General features: G+C 41.9%; 1 protein-coding gene across 1 annotated transcript; it reads left to right on the top strand.

The window, feature by feature from the left end:
- The first annotated feature begins 1,185 nt into the window (after positions 1–1,185).
- On the top strand, positions 1,186–17,364 carry LOC143331690 (RAS guanyl-releasing protein 1-like). Its single transcript, XM_076748808.1, has 17 exons — positions 1,186–1,573; positions 2,189–2,364; positions 7,027–7,132; positions 8,672–8,734; positions 8,824–8,955; positions 10,308–10,461; positions 10,612–10,785; positions 11,599–11,715; positions 11,804–12,079; positions 12,488–12,568; positions 13,440–13,544; positions 13,707–13,816; positions 14,271–14,415; positions 14,565–14,601; positions 15,002–15,133; positions 15,926–16,245; positions 16,342–17,364. Exons 1-17 carry the CDS (start codon positions 1,437–1,439, stop codon positions 16,474–16,476), a joined length of 2,400 nt encoding a protein of 799 aa, XP_076604923.1. The 5' UTR covers positions 1,186–1,436; the 3' UTR covers positions 16,477–17,364.
- Positions 17,365–25,968: the final 8,604 nt, after the last annotated feature.

Here is a 25,968-nt window from a genome sequence, read left to right as displayed (position 1 = left end):
GATAACAGCAGCGACACAGAAAAGGGTGCAGACAAGCCATCTTATCGGAAGAAGCCAGCTGCTAATACACAGGTTCTCATGACTTCACTCCGCCTGTGGAAACACATGAACTCAAACAACTGTACATCTGTGGACAGCACACAGGGAGGCATCCAATCAAAGGGAGGATGCTCTGGGGTGCAGGAGCTGTCTGAGATGTAATTGCAGATTGTATGCACCTTCTATCATTTGTCCTATGGTGTGTATTGCTGCTCTTGAGCTTATACTCAGTTAAAGTCATGTGAAAAGTGGCAAATGTGGAGCTCCAGAGATAATTTAGCAACATTCCTTTTTTTGCAAAAAGTTTTATGGTCATTGAAAAGCTGTGAGTAATTGCACTTCAGTTAGATCATACTGTATGTAATACTTGTCATATTATCTATTACAGCATGGCGCATATGCAGGTGAGAACTGATAAGCGCTTGTAAAGTGCTTTGGTAAGGCAAACTGATGTGTGTGAGAGTCGTTCCTGCTTTGAGGAAAGATGTCTTAACACACCACATGTAGTTCTGAAGTAACAATAACATTATCAAGTACACATTAAACGTCCTTAAGTTAATATTTTTATGGTCCTTGTGTGTCACTTTCGCAATCAAATGTAGACAGTATGCCAATGAATATCATCATTTACTGTGCTCTTATTCAGTGGCATAATGGAATGACTGCCTTATCACAAAGCTCTGTTCTCCACCCGAATACGCGTGATAAGACTCAGTTAACTTCTCAAAGCAGCTGAAAGACTTCAGGAAACATCCTCTGGGGACCACCTAGCATGCCACAATAACTTCATCCCCCATATAAGCCATAATGGAACCTACATCCAGTGTTATCTTCAGAGGAAGGTCCACCCTTTTCCTGTTCTGCAGACTGAACAAACAAAAAGTTTGAGTAAACTACAAGAGGGATGACATCCCACAGATTTTCCTAAAGGTATTCATGTCCAGGACCCCCAGGAGACATGGACCCTGGTTTTGTGTCAATCAAATGAGATTTTCTTTCTGAAAATGAGTTGATATGGAACAGCAGACACGTGCCAGTGTGGAGGCTGAAATCTATGATGAAATGAGTTATCCTTGAGTGAGATGACGGTGAAATGTAGGCATTAACTGGCATTAACTGCTTCTCATTGCGTTAGCTTTTCCCTTCAAAAGAAAATTCAGGAACCAAGCTCAATCCCAGATTCAACTTGTAAAAGATAAACCTGAAGGATCTCGACTTTTGACGCACGTAGAGGACTGATGAAGCGCTGAGCCCACACTGTGTGAGTGACAAGCCCGGCACCACGGCCGCCCACTCACAGACAAGCCGGGTGACTCTTAATTGTGTAATGTTCATTGACGAGTCAGCACAATGCTGCTGAGACCGCGGAGGCGCACTTAGCCGAGCAGAGCGATGAAATGCTCCCATCGAGGAGAACACAGATGGACAGCCTCGTTCAGCCGCTCGTCGCCCAGTACCTCGCCATGGGATGTCAATCAAAAGAAAACAACCAAAACGAAAGCTTACCGTCGGACGAAAAGGGAAAAGACGATGCGTGAGTCTGATCATTATTTTTTACAGTCTTAAAAAAAGAGCATCAGGTGTGGTTTGGGCTAAAATGTGCGTACTTGTAACAGTTGATGATTTCACTTATAGTACCGGGCTGTCGTTAGGGGAAATAAATAGCTGTGTTTAAATTTGTGCCGTAAAGGTGCGTAAAAGTGAAGTGATGCCACCCAACTGCTTTGCGCACAAACGCCCAATGGGTAAACACGATCTTTAACGTGAATTTGTTGTTACTTTCTGACCTGCTGCTCTTATAATGCGCGTTTCGGATTAATTCCTTCTTGTTTACCGGTCACTCAATAGTTTCAAGTGGATGTCCGCAATCAACCGGTATTTCCCCAAGTTAAAGGAAGGAAATGAGAACAATGAATAGCTAAATCCTGAGGGGGGGGGGTTCTTTAAGTTCAAACAATGGCTCCAATTTTTGTGACAGTTACACAGGCTGTCTCATGCGTAATAATCTGCGGTTTTTTCATAGGATCAATGGTGTGAAACACATGTACATGCACATACTCTACATCCTCATATGCAAATAGGGAAACGCACATTTACATTACGACAAGCCCTCCTCCCCCTCACTCTTCTTGTGTCTCTGTTTGTCAAGGAGGGTGACTCCGGGATGCAGCTCCAGGTCTAGAGTTTCTCCTCCAGGCCGCCCTCACAGGTTCCACAAACCCAGCCCGGCCCAGACCGCCCCGGGTAAGTCCATGATGTCCCTGGGACACCTCACCAAGGGGGCAAGCTGGGAGGAGCTCATCCAGACCTGTTTGCAGTCCTTCGGTAAGTCCATGCTGACTTGCCACAGCTCCAGTGTTGAGTTTCACAAGGTGGATACTGCAGTTAAGTGTGCAGCAGGTGTTTCTGCTTCATGCCTGCGTAACACCGAAACCTCTTATTTTTATTTTGGTTCTTTCCTGCAGCTGGACTGTCTCTGCTATTGAGAAACAATGAGATAATAAGCCCTAAAGGCAGGAAAAACTCAGCCTTAGTTGATGAGATGACACACTGTTGTGGTTTCCCAGAAGTCTTTGTTTTCCCATCACTTCTCTTGGCATTTTGCAGCGAGTCACCAACATGTTTTGGCACGCCTCGAAGCAGAAGTGGGGAGAAGCTTTGCATTTTAAAAGTGAAATAAATATTCTTAACACAGCTGCATTTATTATTATTGCTTAATATGTTTTTGTGATTTGAAGATGAAATCAGGCCTGTGCAATTTGTGCAATTTGGAAATGTTGAAAACAGTAGATTGCTTGTCTTGTGTTTCTTATGTTTTCAAAATCATGTGCTGCACTGTATTTTTTGATTCATGTTAATATTTCACTGACTGCGAGATCTGCAGAGGGGTTTCTAAATGGAAAAACGAACAGCAGTGATTGAGTAGGCTGTAGTTGGATCAATCAAGCAATGATCACTGGCTTCATCAAGTTGTCTGGAGTGCTCTCAGAGTTATGGTGATTGCGTCTCTGAAGAGACAAGCTTTCAAATTGCTGTTGCCTGGTTACACAAATGGAGCAAGAGCAATGGAGAGGTGTTACAATGGGCTGCACATAAAATGACAACCCATAACTACATTTATCTGTGGAGAGGTAGAAGCGGGCAGTAATGACAGCCTGCGGCTCATTTCAGATTCATGAAGGAAACAGAATTAATTGGAAGAATTGAGGAACCCTGCAATACAGTATCATACAGTGCTCTGAACACTTCCTTAAAAAAGCCATTTCAGTGTCACTATGCAAAAATGTGAGCTGCGTACGCACATGCTCAAGATGTTATCTCCCGCAGTACAGTTTTATGACTGGGGTTTTCCTTGAACAGTTTCTCTTGATAAAATGGAGCACAGTGCTGCTCCTCCTGGCCCACATCACAGGCGAACCCCTAAGGTCCACGAGTCCTGCCACCTTTTCAAATGTGAGAGTGCACGTAAGAGCTATTTGAAGGATTACCTGATGGCAGCTTCAAGCCCGGTTGAGCCGAAAGGTCAGCTCCCCTAACAGTGGTCCTCAGATGCTGACCAGCCTTTGAAATGCAGAGCACTGTGAGGTGTGGATCAATAGCTGTTGACATCATCACTGTCTACCACACTGAGCCGGCTTGCACCGCCCGCTCTGAACATGCCCAGTGTCAACCTAATTCTTATATATTTAGTTTTTAATACAGTTTATAATTAATTTTTGTATTTACACAGGTTTAAATTTTTATTAGATATAATTTATATAATACGTCGCATATCAAACAATATGATTTTTAACCAGTTATTATCTAAAAGTGAATATGGATTTTTCACTATTTTTTCACCATACAAACTGTCAGTGATTGCTATCAGAATATTTTCACTTGGAGTGGTATTTCAACCATTTGCCCATTTCCTTTAACCTATTTCAACCACTGATTTGTTATGTTAAGCTAATTATTTCAGCTGTTGCTTTTAGCTGTTTCACCTATGTTATCCATTACTTTAGGCTAATCCAGTACTTTTAGCTATTTTATCAATAACTAGCAGTTTATTCATGTCTTTCAGCTGGGCTAACTAGCTATGTCAACATTTATCCATTTCTTTTAGCTGTTTCACCCATATTATCCATTACTTTAAGCTATTTCAACTGTTCCCTTTGCTGTTTCAGTCATACTATCTAGAACTTTAAGCTAACTATTTCAATTGTTGTCCATTACTTTTAGCCATTTTATCAGTAACATTTAGCTAACTAACTGTTTATTCAATAAGTTTAGCTAGACTAACAAGGTTAACAAGCTATTTGAACCATTTATCCATTTCAACCATATCCATTACATAAGGCTTATTTCAAGTGCGGTCCATTGCTTTTAGCTAAATAATTCAACTAGCTTTTTTTAACCACTTATCAATTAGCCTTCTCTTAACTGTTTCAACTTTATTGTTTACATTCAGCTAACTGTCACTCTTAGTCATGTGAAGTCCAAGTAATATGGTTGACTCGATATGTGGATGTATTTTTTTAGTCAAATCACAAGCTTCCATTTTGTAAAATCAGACAAGCTACTCCACAATCTTTCACAATCACATTATTATTTATTACAGTCCAACCACCAGGCAACTGCGGAGGCAGGCTATTTCCTGGGGTACAAGCATGGGACTCCTGACTTTGAATGCCCTAAAGTATAGTCCATAAAGTTGCAGTGTGTCCTGATTATTGTGGAGCAGTTTATTGGGAGCACACTGAGATACACATCACCTTGTATGAAATTTTGATTCCTCTAAAACAAAGAACCCATTCAGCCTGATGCGCTCCGTCAAAACAAGGAAAAGTGACACATAGGTGTGGACGGCTGATGAATGACTAAGATAACCTTAAAAGTGGGCCAGGCGCTGTGCCCTCAGCGGTGTTTATCACCATACAGTATCATACAGTTCCAGGGTAAAGGGCGGCACCTTCCCTAGTTTTCCAGTCAGGAACAGACAGTCCGGAGAGGATTTCCTCTTGCAATTAACCCTGCACAGGGAGGGTTAGTGGTTGGAAAGTTGTGAAAAGAAGGATGGAGCAATTGTTTACCTAATGGAGAGTCATGGCTTCCTGTTGTGCTTTTGCCATAGGTCTGAATTTGGCTGATTCACACCTGATTGTTACCAGATTGTGAACTAAAACGGTGTAAATTGATCATTGTAGTAAAACAGGCTTATAGCTGAGTTTACCACAGACAGGTCAGAAGGAGAAGTGGGTATTGTTATACATATATATATGTGTGTGTGTGTGTGTGTGTGTGTGAGAGTGTTTTATATATATAAAACACTCTTTCACACACACACACACACACACACATCGCAACTGCATCAAAGTGTTGCTACATTACCTGCCTTGTCATTTTGAACACAAGACATTGTTTCACTTGTCTCTTTTACTCTCATATTGACATGACTGGTGAGATCATTGACATTCACTGGGTTTAGCTGGTAGTGGTTGTGTGTTACAAACAGAAACACACCCCATGCAGGATATGAGGGCTGGATTAGTCAGCTGCGGCTGGAGTGGTGAGTTGCTTACAGATAACAAAGATTAGAAAACATGTTGCCATGGCGTCCGAGGTATTTCCAAGGTGATACGGTTAGAAAGTGGGTCCACAGATGCCTGATGTCCTTGATGGTGTCAAGAATCTGGTGCAGCTTAAAGGGAAACAGAGCTCAGCTTGAGGATTCACAAATGTTGTTCGTTCTCTACACATTGTGGGAGGAAGATGTAACCATCCTAAAATGTCCTGTGATATATAAATGATATTTATATAAGCAATTAAATGCCCTTCCTTTGTATGCCAACCACTAATTCACTGCATGTAGCAGTGGTTTTAAGTTTTACAGAAGATAAGTGGTGTGTTGCCTCGCTTAAATGGGCAGATCTGGCTTTGTGACATTATGAAATATTTTGTACACACATACACACTCAGTTTTTAAAGTGGCTGACAAGAATATTTCTCAGTCAGACAAGCAAAATAAGGAAAGGTGGTCTGGTCACAAAGAGAGGAAGTGAGGTATACGCAAGGAAAAAGGAAGCGAAAAAAGTCAGTGAGACAAGCAAGCAGCATTGGTTCTCACAATCGGAGAAAAAAGCAAGTCATGAGAAATGTGGGTCCTGTTTACTGTCAGATGATATGTTACAGTCGAACCTGAACCAACCCGAATCTAACCCTCTGCCGTCCATTGATGCAAGAACTGTGTCTGTGTTGTGGTTTTCACAGGTAACACTTAAGGGTTATTGAGTGTTGAGGAGCCAGTTAAGAGAAGAGTTATAGCTTTCTTTACTTGTCCTCAATCCAGTGCAGAATTCAATAAAACATTATCTAAATATAATCTTTCCTGGTAGCAAATATTCCCAGTATATCCAAAGCCTGATATCTATGTCTCCTCTGAGCCACAGGGTTCCACTGTTGTCCAGAAAACACATCAGTGAGCCACAGCACACTGGCTGACACGGCTCTTCACTGTGATGAACATGGGCACTGTCGCTTATTTATTATGAACACCAATTCTGAATTAATCCACAGCTGAAAATAGTCCCCAACAAATAGACTATTTACCACTGTTTGAGTAAAATCTGTTTGAATGCTAAAATCTGTTTTAGGAAATTACATACAAAACTACATATTTGTTACCCAATTTGAAAGATGTACATTCTCGTTATGAACCAGTGAACAATGTTGGTTTTGTTTTTCATGGGAATTGTTGAGAAGGCCCTACTCTTTAAAATGTTGACTATTTAGTCTATTATGGTCCAAAATAAGCTTACCATAAGGTGGACAGGCCATTTAGTGCATGCGGAGTAGCTCTTGAATCCCATTTTGACCACCCAAACAAGGGAAACCTCGTGCCACTGATGCTTTTATTTTAAGGGGATGACGTGTTGCCTTGCAATAGACAATTTGCCTCCACTTCGTAGCAGCGAGGGTAAACTGAAGTGTGTGCATATTGTCTTACAGACTCGGACGGCTGTGTGTGTGGGAGCAGCCACCTGTTGAACATCAGCCTGACCATGCACCGTCTCCTCATCTCCTCCAGTGATCTGCTGGACAAACTCACCACTCTATATCCTTCAACTAATGCCGTAACCGCCATCACAAAACAGACAGATGATTCAAACAGCGCACTGGCCAATTTTAAGCACCAAATGCAAGACGGGAACAGATCACTGGCTCTGCCGTGCGCTGCTTTCCTGTGGTTGTCAACAGCAACGGGAAATCAAGCTCGTACTTGGCTTACAATGCAGCCTGTAGCTGTCAGTGCAAAATGTGATAGGCGAGTGGCAGTTCGTGTTTACTCCTGCTGTCAGTTGTAGACCTTTTACATCTCTGTCTGTATGAATTTCCGTCACTCTGAGCCCTGTGTCCCATGCATTCAATAACAGCCAGTCTATTACCAGTGTGTGTTTGATCTCTTTTAAAATGTTTGATTCTATCTCTTTCATTTTCCACACTTCACACCTAGAGAAAAGCATGTTTTTTTTTTTTTTTTTGTCGTGTCTCATGACTTGAGTGGAGGGCCTGTAATCCAGGCTTCTATTCAGGAAGCAGCAGTGGCGTCACAAAGCCTCTCAGAGGAGCCTACTGGCCTGGCGAGCAGCCTTGGGGTTTCAGGTGTTAATTACCTCTGCCTCTTTCACATACAAGTCCTCTCCAGCTATATATATAAACACAGACCCTCTCCTGCTTAAAGAGGCCCCTGCTCACACGAACCCACGTCAGAGCGCGAAACGCCGAATGCCCCTCTGCTATTTTTAACCCTCTCATTCTGAGCTGAAGACCCAAAAGGATACATCAAATAAATTCAGTGTGTGGGTTAGGATCAGGGAAGAGACACAGGGGCCATTAACAGCCTTCATCACAGTCTGGCCTTGGGATTGCGTGGGCGGTTCGTCTGCTCCCATGACGCAATTAGCCTTTTTATGTGCATCACTTCACACTGATTTCTGCCAATTGAGAGCTATAGTGTCTGTCTGTTTATAGAAGCTACTTCCTATACCGAGGAAATACTTTTGTCTGCACTGTATATAGATTGATGAGGCAGTGTTTTTGTGGTCAACTTGCCAAACGGAGGGCAGAGCAACAGTAGTAATGAATAGTGACAAGACATTGATTAAAACATCCTTCCAGCAAACAATGCAGATAAATCAACAGTTGTTCCACAGTATATGAGGCATTGATTGTGTTTTTTCTTGTTTTTTTCTTTGTACATTTTGTTATTCACTTATTTCTGTATGCCAGAATGATTCAGTGATGCTCATCAGAGTTTTGCTTCATGCAGCCGCCTCCTCCCACATTGCCAAATGCCACTTCTGTTCGTCTTTTTCGTTTAGCTGCTGTGGTTTTTATTAATGAGCTGTTTGCACTTAAGAAACTCAGCAGTCGACTCAACCATATGTTCGCGGTTTACCCAAAACATACTTACCTGTCCTGAACAATGTCGAAGATCAGCAGATTTACTGACAAGCTGTTTTCACCTGTGTTGCCTCAAACACTGCTGACTCCTGATGTGAATCTCAGATTTAACTTTTAGACAACACCGTACGCTGCACTCATGTTCATAATCACAATCAGTCAACATCAGCTCCTTAACCAGAGCCCTCACATTTAAAACAGCGATGGACAATGAGCAGCTAACAGAATGCCAGAGGATATGCTACTTCATCAGGTCAGTTTAACACATGGATGCAGAGGACGCACAGACTTCTACTTTAATTTCATGTTCTCCAATCACACTGTATCATGTCTGACCTCCAGGCATTGGATCCAGGAATTCTGGGTGATGTTCCGGTTGCACCACAGCTTGTCAGACAGCCTGGAACAGTTCCGGGAGCTGATCAGGGAGCAGGGACAGGAGCATCTTTGCTCTCTCCTAGAGACCAAATGGATGTAAGTGTTAATCTCTGACCAGCTGGCAGCTGACATTAGGCCTACACAACTCTCAGTTGTTTGTTCAATCATGGAAAACGCTGAAATCAATCACGATCAGGAATGCAGACTTTGAACTGTGAAAGTCATAACTTTTAGGCTGCTAGTGTAGTTTCAAAGTTAGATCAAAGAAGTAAGATTTCACACCGTTTGAATCACACATACTGTACTTTGTGTCATCTCATTTCGGTGTATCGTTTAACTTACTATATGTCACACTTGATTACGTAGCATTAAATGGAATATTCAGTTGATTAATCTGCCCAGTATTGTCTCCATTAATTAATTGAGTTGTTTAGTCTATAAGATGTACATCACAATTTCCCAGAACCCAAGACGACATCCTCAGAGGTCGTTTTTTTTGTCTGACCAACAGCCCTGAACTCAAATATGTTCAATTTATTATCATGGACGACTATATAAAGCCCAGCAAATGTTAAGTTGGAAATTGTTGAAATGAAATTTTGCTTAAAAATGTTTTTTTTTTTTTTTTGTTTTTTAAAATGGAATTTAAAAACTCAAAATAGTTACAAATTAATTTTCTGTCAATAGACAAATCTGTTGTGTTTCAGGTAGGAATTGGACTCAATAGCAGACACACAGACAGGGAGTAAGTGAAAAATAGGAATTTATTGAATGTCCAACAAGGAAACTAGTAGCTGGAAACAGCAGGTGAAGCACGAGGTTGTGAGGTGGAGAGCAGTTCAGAGATATGCTGGAGCTCTCGGGTGGTGTGAGTACTTGCGTTGAGGGCACAAAGTGGTGGAGGCACAGGTGAAGCAAGGTGGTGGTGGTAGTTGAGGGTTGGAGGATTGAGGCAGGTGGTGGCAGAGATGCTGGAGCTTGAGATCGGTGCTGGTGACTCCAAAAACAAAAGAAAAAAAGACAAAGGAGATGAGACACTGGGGATAGACTCTGGAGAACAAACACTCGATAATAGCTAACACTCGTAATACTGGTAAACGGCCAACAATACCACTAAGCAGCAAAAACAATCTGGCAATGAGTTCTGTGCAGTCCACAGTCTTTATACTGTACTGACTGTGATGAGTCCCAGCTGTGTTGGAGCCAGCTCCCAGCCACCTGGAGAACTATGCCCAGCCTCTGCCAAAAAAGGACATACAGGAAACAAAGCCCCACACCTCTCCACAGCACACAATAAACCCCAAGTATTCCAAACCATCACACAAATCATTTCGTCATGAATCAGTTCAATGTATGACTGTAATGTTCCACTTTATGTAAATCATGCTATTACTTGACCTTTTACTGATTATCACTGTGGTTGTTTTATTTTCCATGGTGTGTTGTAGAAATGAGCGGGACTGGTCGTGGAAGGCCAGCCAGAAGATCAAAGCTAACAGCAGTAAAAAGAGGAAGGTCTCTCTTCTTTTTGATCACCTGGAGCCCATTGAGCTGGCTGAGCATCTCACCTACCTGGAATTCAAGTCCTTCTGCAGGATATCAGTGAGAATACACACTTTTTAAGTGTATACATCTTATCTCGTGCACATGTATCTCTGTGAACTAAAAACCATTCAGTGTTTCCTCCCCACGGGAAATGCCTCGCAGTTTCAGTGCAGCGGTTTATGTTTGTCTCTCTACCTTCTCTGCCAGTTTGTAGACTATCAGAATTACATTCACAACTGCTGCATGAAGGACATCCCCGTGATGGAGCGTTCCATTGCCCTGTGTAACGGTATCTCCCAGTGGGTTCAGCTAATGGTGCTGAGTAGACCGACCGCTCAGCTGAGAGCTGAGGTTTTCACCAAGTTTATCCACGTGGCCCAGGTAGTGGTTTAATCAACCCGTCACTGTTACTCTTACAGTTTCTGTTCTTGGCTTAGCATAAAAGAAAAATGGAACTCTATTTGACACATTGTCTGTTTGCTTGCATCTACGTGCTACTGTTCACACACCGCATCTAATGACGGTCTATTGTCACACTCTGAGCAAAGCTATAGATGCTACATAATTGGTAGTTGCATAATGCATATTCACAGAGAGCTGGTAATGATTCTCAAGAGCTGTGCTGCAGGCTTTTACCGTATTCAAAGTTTTACCAATCGAAAAATATTAACTGAATGCAAGCTAATGCAGTCATCAAGTGGAAAACACTCAGACACTGAGGAGTTTGTGGAAGTGGAAAAGAGAGAAATGACTCGTGAGCATAGTCGCTGATCAAACCTTACTTGTTCAAACCACTCCAATGTGAAGCTGCATGCAGCCTGCTGAGAAGTGAGGTGCTGGCTTCAGGGAGCTGTTAGGCGGGCTTGTACTCTGGAGGACCTCTTGCACTGTAACACTAATGCACCAGTCTGCTGCTGCTCACTGCTGTCAACCTCAAAACCCACGGGTGTGGAAACGAATTTCACACCATAATGCTCCAGTGACAGCACGAATTAGAGAACTGAAAAGAGAGGGAAAAGCACTTCCAAAAAAGAGTGAGATATCAGAGCACAGTAAGAAAAAGCCAACAATATAAGTGGCTTATGTAACTGCAGTGTTGTGGATTATATAACCAGGGCTACCTGGAACAAGTTTAATTGTGCATGTTTATGTGTGTGTGCGTGGATGGACTGATATGTGTGCTTTATTGTCCAGTGTCTACACCTTATGCACAATTACAACACACTAATGGCGGTGGTGGGAGGACTGTGCCACAGCTCGATTTCCAGACTGAAGGACACCACCTCACATGTACCCAGTGAGGTCACCAAGGTAAATGACTCTGAATCATGTAAGATCCATCTGATAATTTAACCAAAACATCCTCACATTAAGTGTTACAAAACCGTTCACTCCCCAGGTACTGAACGAGATGACAGATCTGCTGTCCTCCTGCAGAAATTATGACAACTACAGACAAGCTTACAACAGGTGTACAGGTTTTAAAATCCCTATCCTGGGCGTCCACCTCAAAGACCTGATTTCGGTCAATGAGGCCATGTCAGACTATGTGGAGGACAACAAGGTGAATGTCCAGAAGCTCCAGGCACTCTACAGCCACATTAATGAGTTGATCCAGCTCCAGCAGATCCCCCCAAGACTGGAGGCCAACAAGGACCTGGTCCATCTGTTGACGGTAGAGCGCCCTTCAGTGCAACTTTGCATCTAGACTCTTTGTAAATTGTTATGTGTCTTCATGTGATTCAGTGGATTGTACTGGACACAAGCACAGATGCAAATGGACACGTTACAGCATGTGGGCTGTGCGCGCTTGTGTGGGTGTGATGAGAGTCTATGATCTATGAGTGTGTGGGTGACGAACTGAGTGTGAATGAGAGTGAATTCAGATTGCTGTATTGTTGTGTTATCTGTGTGCAGTGCTTCAGTCGTACTTGAACAACAGAATGCCCATGAAGAGATAATAGTTACCCTGTGACCTAATTCTGCCCTCATCAAAACATGTTTCAAGGAGAAACATCGAGCTGCAGAGAGCTCTTTCTGTTTACCTCCCATGTGCTGACATGTGTTCTCTCCTTCTCTACAGCTGTCCTTGGACCTTTACTACACTGAGGATGAGATCTATGAACTCTCATACACCAGGGAACCCAAGAACTGCAAAGCACCTGTGAGTGATAGAAGCAGAGACCCTTTATGAATTTAACAACACTTTACCAGCTGGCTTTAAAGCAATAGTTTGGAAATAGGCTCATTCACTTTTTTGCCAAATGAGTTGAGAAGATTGATATTAGTCCCATGTCTGTATGCTAGCTATGAAGCTACAGCCAGCGGCCAGTTAGCTTAGCATAAAGACAGTAAACCAGAGGAAGCAGCTAGCATGCGAATTAGCAAGCAGTCAAATACAATTATTTAAAGCTGAGTAACGCTTGAAGGAATATTTTGACATTTTGGGAAATACTGCACACTAAATATGTTTCTTCTCAATAGTTAGATAAGGAGATTGAGACCACTCTCATACCTGTATGCTAAATATGAAGCTAACACCACATTAGCTTAGTTTAGGCCAAAGGCTGGAAACAAGGGAGAAACAATTAACCTGGCACTGTCAAAATCCATCTACCAAAACCTATGAAGATGACTAATTAACATTTTATTTGTTTAATACGTATAAAAACCAAAGTGTAAAAACCTTGGGAACTGGTCCAACACATAACCAGTGTAAATGGCAAAAAAAAAAAAAAAATTGCTTGTTTCTTGTTTTGTTTTGTTTTGTTGTGTTGTGTTTTGTTTTTGACAAAACCAAGCTAGCCGTTTCCCCCTGTTTTCTAGTCATTACATTAAGAAAAGATAATGGGCTGCTGGCTCCAGCTACATACTTACAGCTATGAGATTATCATGTGGGATCAATATTCTCATTTAACTCTCTGCAAGAAAGAGAATAATAATAATAATAATTTCAAAAATTTGGTTGTCCATCTTCGAGTTGATCTGACTCCCAGCTAGTTGACAATTTTAACAATGTATTAATTTTCTATCAGCCAGCCACCCCCTCTAGACCTCCAGTGGTTGTGGACTGGGCATCAGGAGTGTCTCCTAAACCTGACCCACGAACCATCAGCAAACATGTGCAGAGAATGGTGGATGTGAGTGCTTCCCTTTTTCAAGTGACAGCGACACAATAATGCTGTTGTACAACCATGAGCATTTATTTGAACTATTCTTCTGGATGCTGCCATTTTGACAGCCTGCTCTTGCAGCTCACAAATAGTCGAGTAACAATGGTGTCTTCCTTTTGTCTTCCACAGTCCGTGTTTAAGAACTATGATCACGACGAGAACGGTTTCATTTCTCAAGGGGAATTTGAGAAAATTGCTGCTAGTTTTCCATTTTCCTTCTGTGTCATGGACAAAGAGAAGTGAGTGTTTGACAGGTCATGCACTCAGCTCATTTGTGACTTCAGAGGAGAGGAAGAAAAAGCTGTGTTTGTACTGACAAGTGTAGCAACAGGAAGCATAAAATAGCTGCAGAACTAACCATAACCCCCACCACTACATGTTCACAGTATTATATATCATGCACGTCCAGTGGCATGCTCACAGCCACCAGAAAACCATATGAGTTCTAATTTAGACCTAAACATGAAAGCCACCATAGTTGGTGCTGTTTTCACATTACACAATGGCAGTGGTGTAGTGTTTAACACATGGGGCAGATCGGTGGGTGTATGCCTGAATAAATCAGGTCAGACATCAAATATGAAGTTCACATCTGAAAAGGTCTGTCAAGGTGTTATTTCCTATATATACTGTATCATTTACAGCTCTGTTTCCTCTCTTAAATGATGCCGTGTATGTGTTGTGGTTGTCCAGGGAGGGCCTCGTGAGCAGAGAGGAGATCACCGCCTATTTCATGCGGGCCAGTGTCATCTGCTCCAAATTGGGTCTTGGCTTTGTCCACAACTTCCAGGAGACCACTTACATGAAACCCACTTTCTGTGACAACTGCTCAGGATTTGTAAGTCTCCACACAATCACAGCCTATAGAAACTGCTTAACTGCAATGTCATGGTCTACAAATTCTCCAACAGTATGTAATCTTGCTTGTAGTTTTGCTTTTGCTCCTTGATATTCAGTCATGTTTTTTCCCCATATTCTTTGCCACAGTTGTGGGGTGTCATCAAGCAAGGCTACAGATGCAAAGGTACTTATGGCACTCTCTCTTGTGCAATTTTGACATGTCTGTCTTTGGCCAAATGTCAGTCAGTGCTTAAAAATGAGGAGAGGTACACACAGTGTCTTGTGGGGAGCAGGTAAAGTGAAGCTATCTAAAGGAGGTGTAGTGTGGTTTTCTGTGTTGCACACAGCTAGCTGAACCTTGCAGCACATGAAAAAAAAACAGGCTGCAGACAGAACCACAGTTTTTCCCCCTCCCCCGTCCCTCAAAAGATCTGAGAACTATTTGTTTGGTTGACAGTAAGCATGCAAAGCTCTGAGAATCTGCATTTGCAGAATAGATAGTCTTCAAAGAAAAGTCGGTAGAAGTCAGTTTGTTGACACCAGTTCCTGTTCTGACATGTTGTGCATTCTTCTGACTTGCTCAGACTGCGGGATGAACTGCCACAAGCTGTGCAAGGACCAGGTGGCGTTTGAGTGCAAGAAGAACACCAAAGTGACCAACAGCATCGACAGTCCAACACCGAGCTCCACGCCCGTCACCATGGGCACCTCAGAGGGTGGGTTTGATGATGAGTGACATGGTTCATTCCCAGCATAAAGAGTCCCATTGATAAACACACACACACACACACACACACACACACACACACACACACACACAGTATTATTCCTTGCACAGTCACAACAAATATATTAGTCTTACGCAAGTTCCCACAGAGGTACACTCTCACCTGAAGTATGAAGACAATAACATTCATTTAGCAACAGAAATCATGAAGTCCCTGTGACATGTGCCATCTGGTGGCAGATTCTTTGTCAGGCCTGTGTTCATCAGGTAAGCAGTGTGATTTCCTGTAATCACCACTTGCCACATTGTGCAGAAAACAATAAAAATTTGAATTTACATCATTTCACTTCAGTTTGCTGCAGCTTAAAGAAAACAGGTCTAGAGCATGGTATCTACTGTCAAGGTGATTTCCCACCAGCTGTCATTAGGAACTGTTTCACTTACAGTTATACTGATGCTACCCACCTGCTGTGAGAAAGAAACTATATTCAGAACAGAAGAACTTTCAATTTTACTTGATATGGATTGACACAAAAAACACGGGGGCTATATTAACACAGCCCCTCTTCAAATGAGTCTTCATGACGTGCTGTTTTCACAAATGGCTTATTTGACTTGTGTTTCATTAATGATTTGAGTCATTTTGTTTCTTGGTTGTTGACTAGATGTTGTGAGTGTGTCCTTCAAAAGGCTAAAAAGCCAATCAAGTTCATCGTGATTAACAATCTGCATCTTCTCTTCTCTCATTTGAAATAATTGCTAATGATGGCGCACTCTGCAGGTTCAGAAGATTGTCCTTTTCCCTACCCGCCGGATGACAGCAAAGACTGGAGCCCAGACTCCCCGGTCACCTCTCATTTGAGGCCGCAGAGGGTCCACAGTGGTACCCAGACAGAGGGACCCTCGCCTTCCTCTGCAGCTCCTGAGGCCAGCCGCCTTCAGCCGCCTCTGCTGATCCCAGCAGCACCCACCCTCACCTCGTGTCCCAGCCCCGTGCCCCAGAGAAAACAGCGACACTGTGCCAAGTGGGAAAACAGAGCATCTGTTGTGCCAAAGGAGGCAGAAGAGGAGAGTAAACCCACCTATGAATCTCTGGAATCAGTGAGTGTCGGGGCCACTTTTCCTCCTAACAGATGCACAGTACTTAAATGCACCACAGTTACTGTACATCTTAAAAATCTTATGTGTTTCCCCCAGGACAACCAGAGGCTGCACAAAGCCAATGAGACACTACGCAGGAAGCTGAAGGAGGCAGAGCGTGAGGTGGAAATACTAAAGACACTGCTGAAGAGGCACGCTCTCCACCCTGTGGAGGAGGACTCCTCCTCCTAGACAGATACATGCACCGGACCTCCTCCAGGGAGACTGGTGCTGCCCCCATATGGCAGCATGAGTAAATCTGGATCAGATGTTTTACTTATTGGTCATGAGCAGTGCAAGAATTCTATCAGTATAACAAGAACCAGGCAATATGACAACATATGATATTAAGTGGGATACAATACACATAGCCAGTGTTTTAATGCTAATGGTACACACAAAAGCCAATTAGCATGTCACCAAGAAAAGAAGGTTCTCCTCACTGTATCGTACCATTTGCAGAAGAATGAAAATCATTGCAATGAGCATTACTCACTTTATGCGATGAAGTTGGAGTTGGAACAGAGTTGTCAGTGTTAAAGGTATAGAGACATGAAAAGATATTGAATGAAGGAGCGCAGTATTTTAAAGCAGAATGTTTTATTCTTATTCTTAATATTATTATTATTCATGAGGAGGGTGCACAGATTTTAGGCCTCAGATGTACAGAGCTGTTGTTGCTCCACATCGTTGTCCCTGTTCCTATCAATGCACAACATGTTTTCAGTGCTTCTGTTCATATTTATTACGTCAAACACTACACAGTTCATATAGAGAGTAACTTAAATGAACATTTTGTACAGTATGCTGGTACTCTCAGTGAATTATTTATGCTTGTGTGTGCTGACATCATATTGATACTTTTTATTTTTATCGTGCTGCCATGTCATGTTTTATTGTTGTGTGGTCCTTTGTAGCAGTGGTGTACTGTGAATGGGAGTCAAGACATGTGTTTGTAATGTGTGTAATGTACTGTAAATACAAAGTATACACAGTGCCATCTTAATTAAGTCAAGGTTCATCCTTTATCTCAGTGTTGTTCCCATATTGTTTAATAAATGCTGTAAATTCCACACAGAAACATTGCTTGTGTTACTCAGTTCGACCACTTGGGGTCACTAAAGCCTCATCATATTTCTTCAGCTTCACGCTAATGAATATTGACGTTCAGTTTTCATAATCTCGGGGACCTGTACTATAAATGCTGCACTCTAATTAGTTTTCTGTGTGTAACTCAGACTATTTCTGTCAAATTAGAGCACAAAAAATCATCATAATTAGATACTTGTCTCTAATTGGTTGTGGTTAACTTAAATAATTTTTGAAAATATTTAGAAATATCTTGTAAGCGAAGCATCTATAAAATGTTGGAGTGATGTATTTGTGAGACGTAAACCTTAAAAGACAGACTGTCACCCTGTTGTCTGGAGACTGTGCCAATCTGCCCTGTCCCTTGGGATTTGCTGCTGGTAATGAGTCCTGCTCCACAGTTAATGTTGGCCTGTAGATAATGAGAGGGCAACTGTCTGCTGTTGGAGAAGCAGAGATTCAAACCAAGTACCTGATCCTTCAGCTTTTCTTTGGGCGATTCTGCAAACAGCAGGTGATTTTACACAATGTATTCTCCGTGCTGTGATTCTGCATGTACAGTCATATAGTTGGAATTCAGCGTCAGGTAGCCATTTGACCCTCATTATATTGAGCTTCTTCATTTCTTGCAGACTTGTTGCCTTGCATTGACTCGGCAGCGAGCACAGACCCAGTAAAAAGGATGGTCTCTGAGGCATAACAGCAGCTCCAAAGCCCAGCCTTGGTGACAGCTAATTTACTTCTATTTGAATGTGACACCCATCTGCGAGGGAGTAACACCCCAAGTCTACCAGGCTCAGTTCACACTAATGCTGAATAATTTCCAATATCATGGCTGGCTGAGAGAAAGTGACAGAGGGAACACGAGTTAAACTCGAGGGACAATGCTTTTTTTTCCCCTCATCAAAGCTATAACACAAGCTTGAACAAACGAATGCATGTACACTGACATGTTAAAGTAGTGATCATAAAGATAAATTCATCAGTCTAAAATCCATTTACAAACCCAACAGAGAATGTAAACTATATTAATCGTGGTGCATTTGAGTCGGAGGGAGATTGCAAGACGTATGTAGCCTAACTGCATGACTCAGCTCTCCATACATTGAGAGAAAAATATGACACTTCAACAGCCTGCATAATTACAACAGGCAGAGAGATGATTTATCACCCAGACATCAGTGTACTTGGGGGAATTGGGCCATTGTGAGATACCCATAAGTTAACTAAATCTGCTAAGTTTAATGAACACAGTCCAAAACTAATTAAGGAAAGATGTGGAACATCCCATTACATCCCCCTGATAGCACAGTGTGGGACACAGAGAACACAGTGAGAACACAACACATTTACACATGGCCGGCACTCATTTCAAATACGAGGAAGAGCCACCACCACAATGCCTGTAGGACACAGAGACGCCACTGCTGAACCCAACTCCACTAATTCCCTTGATTATTAAACTGAGTTCATTAAGTTCTAATGATGGCCAAAGGACCCTTGTGGAAGGGAAGAGAGAGAGGCTGTAGTGGAGGTGGAGGAAAAAGAGAAACACACACACACACATTTGGTGGAAATTTTCCGGAGGTGGTTTGAAAATTGTGTGAAGCCATGTTGAAATTTTTAATTAACCTTGATGATAGCGGAGGAGTGTTACAAGAGAGGGGCTCTACAGGAGTTTGCCAAGAGAAACATCATAGCTCAGCTGTGTCCCTTTTTGGCCTTTAACAATCATGTAGTTTGAGCTTCATAATGCAGACTAAATCCACTTATCACTCCCTGGTAAATGTTGGATAAAGAGAGAGGAGGCGAAGCCTGAGGCTGATTCAAGGGTAATGAATTTGTGGGCAACACTGTTGACTGTGAAAGTACCCACAAAGAGACATGAGTTTACATTTCTGGCTGAGTAAGGCTGTGTACAGACATAAAGCAATCTATGGGTCCAGAATTTTATATCCAATGAAGTGGCTTCACAGTGTTTCTCTGCTGACATACCAGACAATGCAACTTCTCATCCCATAGTAATGACTCCCCATTGCGTTTGGCACAGGCATATATTTTGGCTGAATACAAAGAAGCAACACTCACAGGATGATGCATTTAAAAAGTCAAAACCACATCCCTTATTTAGGTTGTGTTGTGCATGCTGTCATAGTTAAGACCGCTTGTTCCTGTGACTTGTTAGTCACAGTGTAAATAATGCACATCATGACAAAGGAAACAGGATGCAGCTTGGAGTTACACGTTGTTAAGGTAATGTGAGATTTATGTTAATACACAATCCACCAGTGCAGCTGTCAGAAGGATTTCTGATTGATTTTCAGACCCTGTTATTGCTCCTCAAGGTGTACTTTGATGGAAACTGGTGGCAGAAAAAAAAACTGAAAACCAGCTTTAAATGTTGCAGTTGCACTGAAATAAATGCATCGTGTTGCATCAGCTTTGGGTTGGCTTGAATTGAAAAGCAGATTGTTTGAATATCTAAGTCTTGTTTCATGTTTTAATAATGGTACCGGCCTCAGACTAGACCTGTGACCTAAAATTTATATTATGGTGTTTGTTTGTTTGTGTCTTTTGTGTTGTGTTTTTTGCAGCGATGGTACAATATCACAGTATTACGAAAAAAATAGGGATACTCCTCTCAAAACATGATTCTACCTCTTTTCACTCTGTTGGTAATCTAAGGGAAAATACCATCAGAAAGAAATACTACTACTACTACTACTACTACTAATAATAATAATAATAATAATAATAATAACAATAATAATAAATGACGGATGTGTTTATTGGCTCCAAACAGTAATGAATATGAGGTATAGGCCTACATGTGTTTTGGAAGGACTAGCCTGCCCCTAAATGTAGGTTAGTGAGTAAATGTAATGTGATTCACTCTCAGAGTTAGATGTGGGGTAGCATGAGGCATCTCAGCAGCATTTATTTGGCAGAAAACTTTGGGTTTTCTGCCAAATATAAGTACAACAGTCAGTACTACGGGACACGTCTATCAACTACATTCACATTCAGCAGCAAAAGACACACATACACAACGTGAAACTAACAGTTTCCCACATCCAGCCTACTATTATTAAACTGGCTTTGAATGAGGCTTAACGCTCACACAGTTTCTGTTGACTGTCCGTCAGTATGAAATATAGCAACATTGCTCCAGCATGTGGGTCTGGTAATAGCCACATTAGCCACAGAACGTGCTTGCGGCAAATTGAACAGGCTAACCAGCCATACAAACAGTAAACAACATTAAAATAAGTTCAATGAGGACAAACCTGAAATCCTACTAGTCAGCCCTCAAACAAAAAGAGAACTGCTGTTTAATAACCTGGGGAAATTAACTTCTTGGATTAAATGTGAATTACAAATCTTGGTGTTATCCTAGATTCAGATCTGAGACTCAAGCCCCACATCAACAAGGTTACAACAACTTAAAACCATTTATAAATCAAACAGAAGCTGAAAAACTGATTCATGCCTTTATTTCAAGACGACTGGATTACTGTAAGGTACTATTTACATCAGTTCATTCAAAACTCAAACTGCAGCTCAGCTACAATATTAACCAAGTGCAGAGAGCACATAAGTCCAGTTTTAGCTGCTCTGCACTGGCTTCCTGTTACATTTAGAATTGGTTTTAAGGTCCTCCTCCCGGCATACAAAGGCCTTAATGTGCCAGGACAGAGCTACACGGCTAACTCCCTTGTTTATTATTTGCCTTCAAGAACACTGCGATCATCTGCTGCTGGTTTATTTGAGGTTTCAAGCAACATTATTCCAAGTCAGTGGGTTTTATTTACCATCTTATGTTACTCTATTCTCATCTGTATTTTTAGCTTATCTTTTCTATTATTATAAAAGTGGGCTTTATTCTCCATCTTATTTTACATTCATTTTCTATCCCTGTCGTTATCTTTCTTCTATGTCTTTTTATGTGAAGCATTTGGTGCATGTGATTTCTTTGTTGTAAAGCGCTTTGAGCTGCATGTCTTGGATGAAAGGTGCTACACAGATAAACTTTATTATTGTTATTATGTTTCATGCTGCCTAAGCCAAGAAACTGTCCATTGTGAAGCTGCCAAATTTCATCATGGCAATTGATGTAAAGTACCCACTCATTGAAGGGTATGTGGTACATAACAGAGCAAATAAAGCCAAGACAAACTGCATTAGAGGAAGATTTATTGATGAAAAAAGGATACGGGTGGGTGAGAAACAGAGGCAAAAAAAAAAAAAAATGGTTAGACGAGAACTGAAAGATAGCAGGTGCTGCACTGCAACCAGAACGCCTTCGACAATCAGCAGAAGCTTCTGAAACAACACATTGCTGAGATCAAGGAAAGGGAAGCAAAGCATTGCAGCAAAGGAGCAGATATAGAATGAGGAGGGGAGGAAGTAGCAGGAGGAGAGTGAATTTCCCCCACTGAGAATCCCTTATGAAGGTGAGTAAGACTGAGCAAATCAAGAACTGGTCTGAGCCGGTCTGTATCTGAACCCTCTCAACTCAACATCTCCCGTTTCCACTGAGCAGTGGGACACAGTTGGACTCCCCCATGCATCTACATCTCATCTTGTTCTAATACTTAGTGTGCCTGTTTTGCAGGATCCTTAAGAAAGACTTATAAAACACTTGCTTTAAACTGGCATTCATGTGGAATCATATTTCTGCCCCCTGATGACTCTATGCCCAATATTTACCCCCTTTTAGCTCTGTTTGTTACATTTCAGATAGGATTAGGACTCAATAGCAGACACACAGACAGGGAGTAAGGGCAAAATATGAATTTATTGAAAGAGCGATGAGGAAATTTGTAGCTGGGATCAGCCAGTGAGACACGAGGTACTGAGGTGGTGAGCAGTTAAGAGACGCTAGAGCACGCAGCCCAACGCTGTGAGTACTTGCGTTGAGGGCATGTGGTCTTGGAGGCACAGGTGAAGCAAGGTGGCAGTGATTGAAGGCTTGAGACTTGAGGCAGGTGGAGGCAAGAGGCTAGAGCTAGAGATCAGTGCGGGAGAACTCACTGATCATAAAGGGAAAAAGACACTGGAGAACAAATAATAACTAACACTCGTAAGACTGGTAAACAGCCAACAATACCACTGAGCAGCGGAAACAATCTGGCCTTGAGTCCTCTGCAGTCCACAGTCTTTATACTGTGCTGATTGTGATGAGTCCCAGCTGTGACGGAGCCAGCTCCCAGCCACATGGAGAACCACGCCCAGCCTCTGCCAAAAAAGGACACACATGAAACAAAGCACACAGGAAAACCAAAGTTCTTCAAACCACCACTGTTTTTTGTATCTACCAACTCTTGTGGGCGATATCTGTCTGGGACTGTCACTAGTTTTGTCACGAACATGCTGGACAAATTAGATTTTTGACCTGATAGCTGCAGTGGATGCAAATTCAGAGGATCATCATCTGGGGAGCATGAATATCTGCACGAGGTTTCATGGCAATCAATCCAATAGTTGTTAAGATATTGTAATCAGGACTGATATGTGCCATCCGTACAGAGCCTGTGTTCATGACGATGTGTCTTTGGTCACTTTACATGACAATAACATTATGTACAAGCTTGTAGATTCAGTTTCACTTATTTACAAGGCATACAATGTTTAATAACACAAGAGGACATTAACTTCAAATGAAGATCTCTTCTCATATTTTTGTCCTGGCAGGACTTTATTGTTTTCCTTATGGAAAGACCTCTGCAGCTGCTGCACCTCGTTTGCATACACCAACCCGTAGCCTAGACTGTATATTTGCACAGAGTATCTCCAAACAATCATAGTTTGCTCCAATATGTGTATTCCAGCAGGAGCAGATTCATAGTGGGGATCATAGAAGTAGACAGAAAATTTGAATTGTGAGGACAAATTTAATAACCGGAGCAATGTTTCTTAGATTAATATATTGTGCACAGTGTGACAGCACATAAAATGTATCATCTACAATAACTGCTGCATGTGTCTCTATAAAAAGTGAAAATACAAATTAGATGTAACATTATACTATTAGAGAAAGGATAAACAGTGGCAGCGAGCGGCGTATCATATTCAGTTATGCGTCCCTGATGGATTAACTCTCTAATTGGGCCCTAGTTTGAAGTTGGCCGATATTTCCAGGCTCTTCATTTAACATTTCAGCCTCAGCTGTACATCTATGTATAATGATTGCAACGATAACACATGGAGTGTGTGAGATTGTCTGTGTACTCACACCATCAGTCCCACACCTCTCCATCATGGCTGGCTGAGATAGCCACAGGACTTTAATGAAGGCCAGTGGGCTGTTTCAGAGTGTGCTACTTGCTCCTGGTCCACCACCCTCTGTTGATTTCTCCAATGACCCTAGACATAAGGACATGTCTACGCATGCAGCACAGTTTACCTTCAATGCCTGCAGGATACGGTGATATATGTACTTGACACATCATAATGGCATGAAACCATTGATATCACTTCCTGCTCAGTGGCGATACATCACTTAAAGGTCAGACATAGACATGGTTCTATCATTCCTTCCAAACATCTACTCTATATTCACTTTGAAGGTCAGATATCCTGGAGAAAAAGTGTGAAGGAGAAGCTGTACAGTCAGTGCATGATTAAAAAAATAAATAAATAAAAAATGATTGCAATCTGGCACTGTTTCTGTTGAAAACCCAGCTGCTTTTACTTGACTCCGTGTCTAATTTGTGTAACTTTCACCATAGGCTCATGATATGAGGAACACTTTATGCAGTACCCAACACAGTTTTGAGCCCCTTTAAACTTGAGTAACTGGTAAAAAGGTGAGTCTAAGGTGAACTATGACTCTCACTCTCTCTTCCACATCAAACACAGAAAACCCTTTGTGGAATATAAACCATTCTGTCTGGGTTAACCCTGTGCACTTTTTTTCTTCATTTGCTCTTTAAGGAAGCTTGCATTAAGGTTCATTGGCGGCCCTACTGCTGGAGCTCATGAAGAAAGAGAACAGCGGTACCTCCTTGCATAGAGTGAAAACAGCTCCTGACCTGTCCTGCTCCCCAGACCTATCTCAGTCTGTTGCAGCCTGAACAGCAGGATCCACAGCCTCGGCAACAGCCGACCATCCTCAGGGCTGGGCAAAACAACTGATGAAACTCACACACGTCAGGGCATGTTAACCAGCAAGCAGTTCACAGTCCAACAAATACAAGTATGCTAGAAACACTATGTGTACACCACTCTGTCTCTTCGTATCTCTCCAACTAACCGGCTTCTTATGCATATTAAAATAACTGAATATGAGTTATACAATACAATTCTATCAATAATTGGGAATGACCCACAAGATGAATGAAAAATACAAATATCTGCTGAAATCAGGTCATTACAGATGGCATTGGAACACTTGTCTAGATATTTCAAAGGGCTATGATGTGTCATGTATTTCGTAGGTGCTCATTTGCACTGACACTGCAGTCAGTCTCCCAGTGAGGCGCATGAGTGAAACATTCCTTTATTACTGTCAGAGTCACTGCGTTGAACTACTTAGTGTTCAGGAGATCACAGGGGACTTCTATTCTGTATAAATCAGTTAAAGGAATAGTTCAAGGTTTTTGGAAATGCACTTATTTGCTAACTTGACAAGCGTTGGATGAGAGGATGGATGGCACTCTCATATTGGTATGATGAATATGATGCTACAGCCACGAGTTCAGACTCTAACGCCTGACTGATTGGTAATCCTAACCCTATGACTAATCCTCAGTCACTCATGCATGCACTACTCAGATGGGCCAGTGACAAACACGTTATCTCTTGTTTCAGCTTTACAGATAGTGTCAAAGTGAAACTGTGGCTGTACAGGCGCTTTTGAGCCACTGCACCTGCCAAAAAATACTCCTGCTCACAATCTCACGGAAAACAACAGCTTGTCATTTTCACACTTCAGTTGGGTCGCCTAGCTCTACTAGCCTAGCTTTTACCTTTACCTAGCTGGTTCCCCCTGCTTTCAGTCTTTATGCTAAGCTAAGATAACCTAACTGTAGTTCATAGAAACATGGACCTAAAAAAATTCCCACAATGTAAATCTATTTATTTAGGATGGATGCATCATTTAGATATTTAACAGAGTTAACAAATAACATATATTTATCTTTTAATAGAGTCTGGTCATCCACCTTCATGAGTGCTTTGAATCAATAGCAGTGCATGACTGCTGTTGTAGACTTACCTCCAACCATTAATTTTCACTGTACTCATCAAGGATCACCTTGCTGATCCCTGGAGTCAGTAGTGTGATGGGCGCAAGTTAATTTGGGTCAACTTGAGAGAAGTTAAACACATCACACACAACTCTCCACCATCTGTGAGCAGCCAACCCACAGGGAGCAGCCAACTGTTCACATTAAAGTGATTTGATGCTTTCCTCCCTGCAGGCGTCCCTGGAGAGTGACCATTAGCAATAGCCACTTCCTTTAGAACGGGATAATGGGAAGTGAAAGATGGTCCCTCTTTTGTTTTTTGATGTTTCAGATTGGAGTAGATTTGATCAGCAGACCTGAACCGAGACGTACCTGTACTGCTCGTCAGTCATTTATGTGAAATTGC

Source organism: Chaetodon auriga, chromosome 14 (assembly GCF_051107435.1).
Source record: "Chaetodon auriga isolate fChaAug3 chromosome 14, fChaAug3.hap1, whole genome shotgun sequence".
Taxonomy (NCBI): Eukaryota; Metazoa; Chordata; class Actinopteri; order Chaetodontiformes; family Chaetodontidae; genus Chaetodon; species Chaetodon auriga.
Note: the sequence above shows the minus strand (reverse complement) of the source record. Positions and strands in the feature narration are given on the sequence as shown.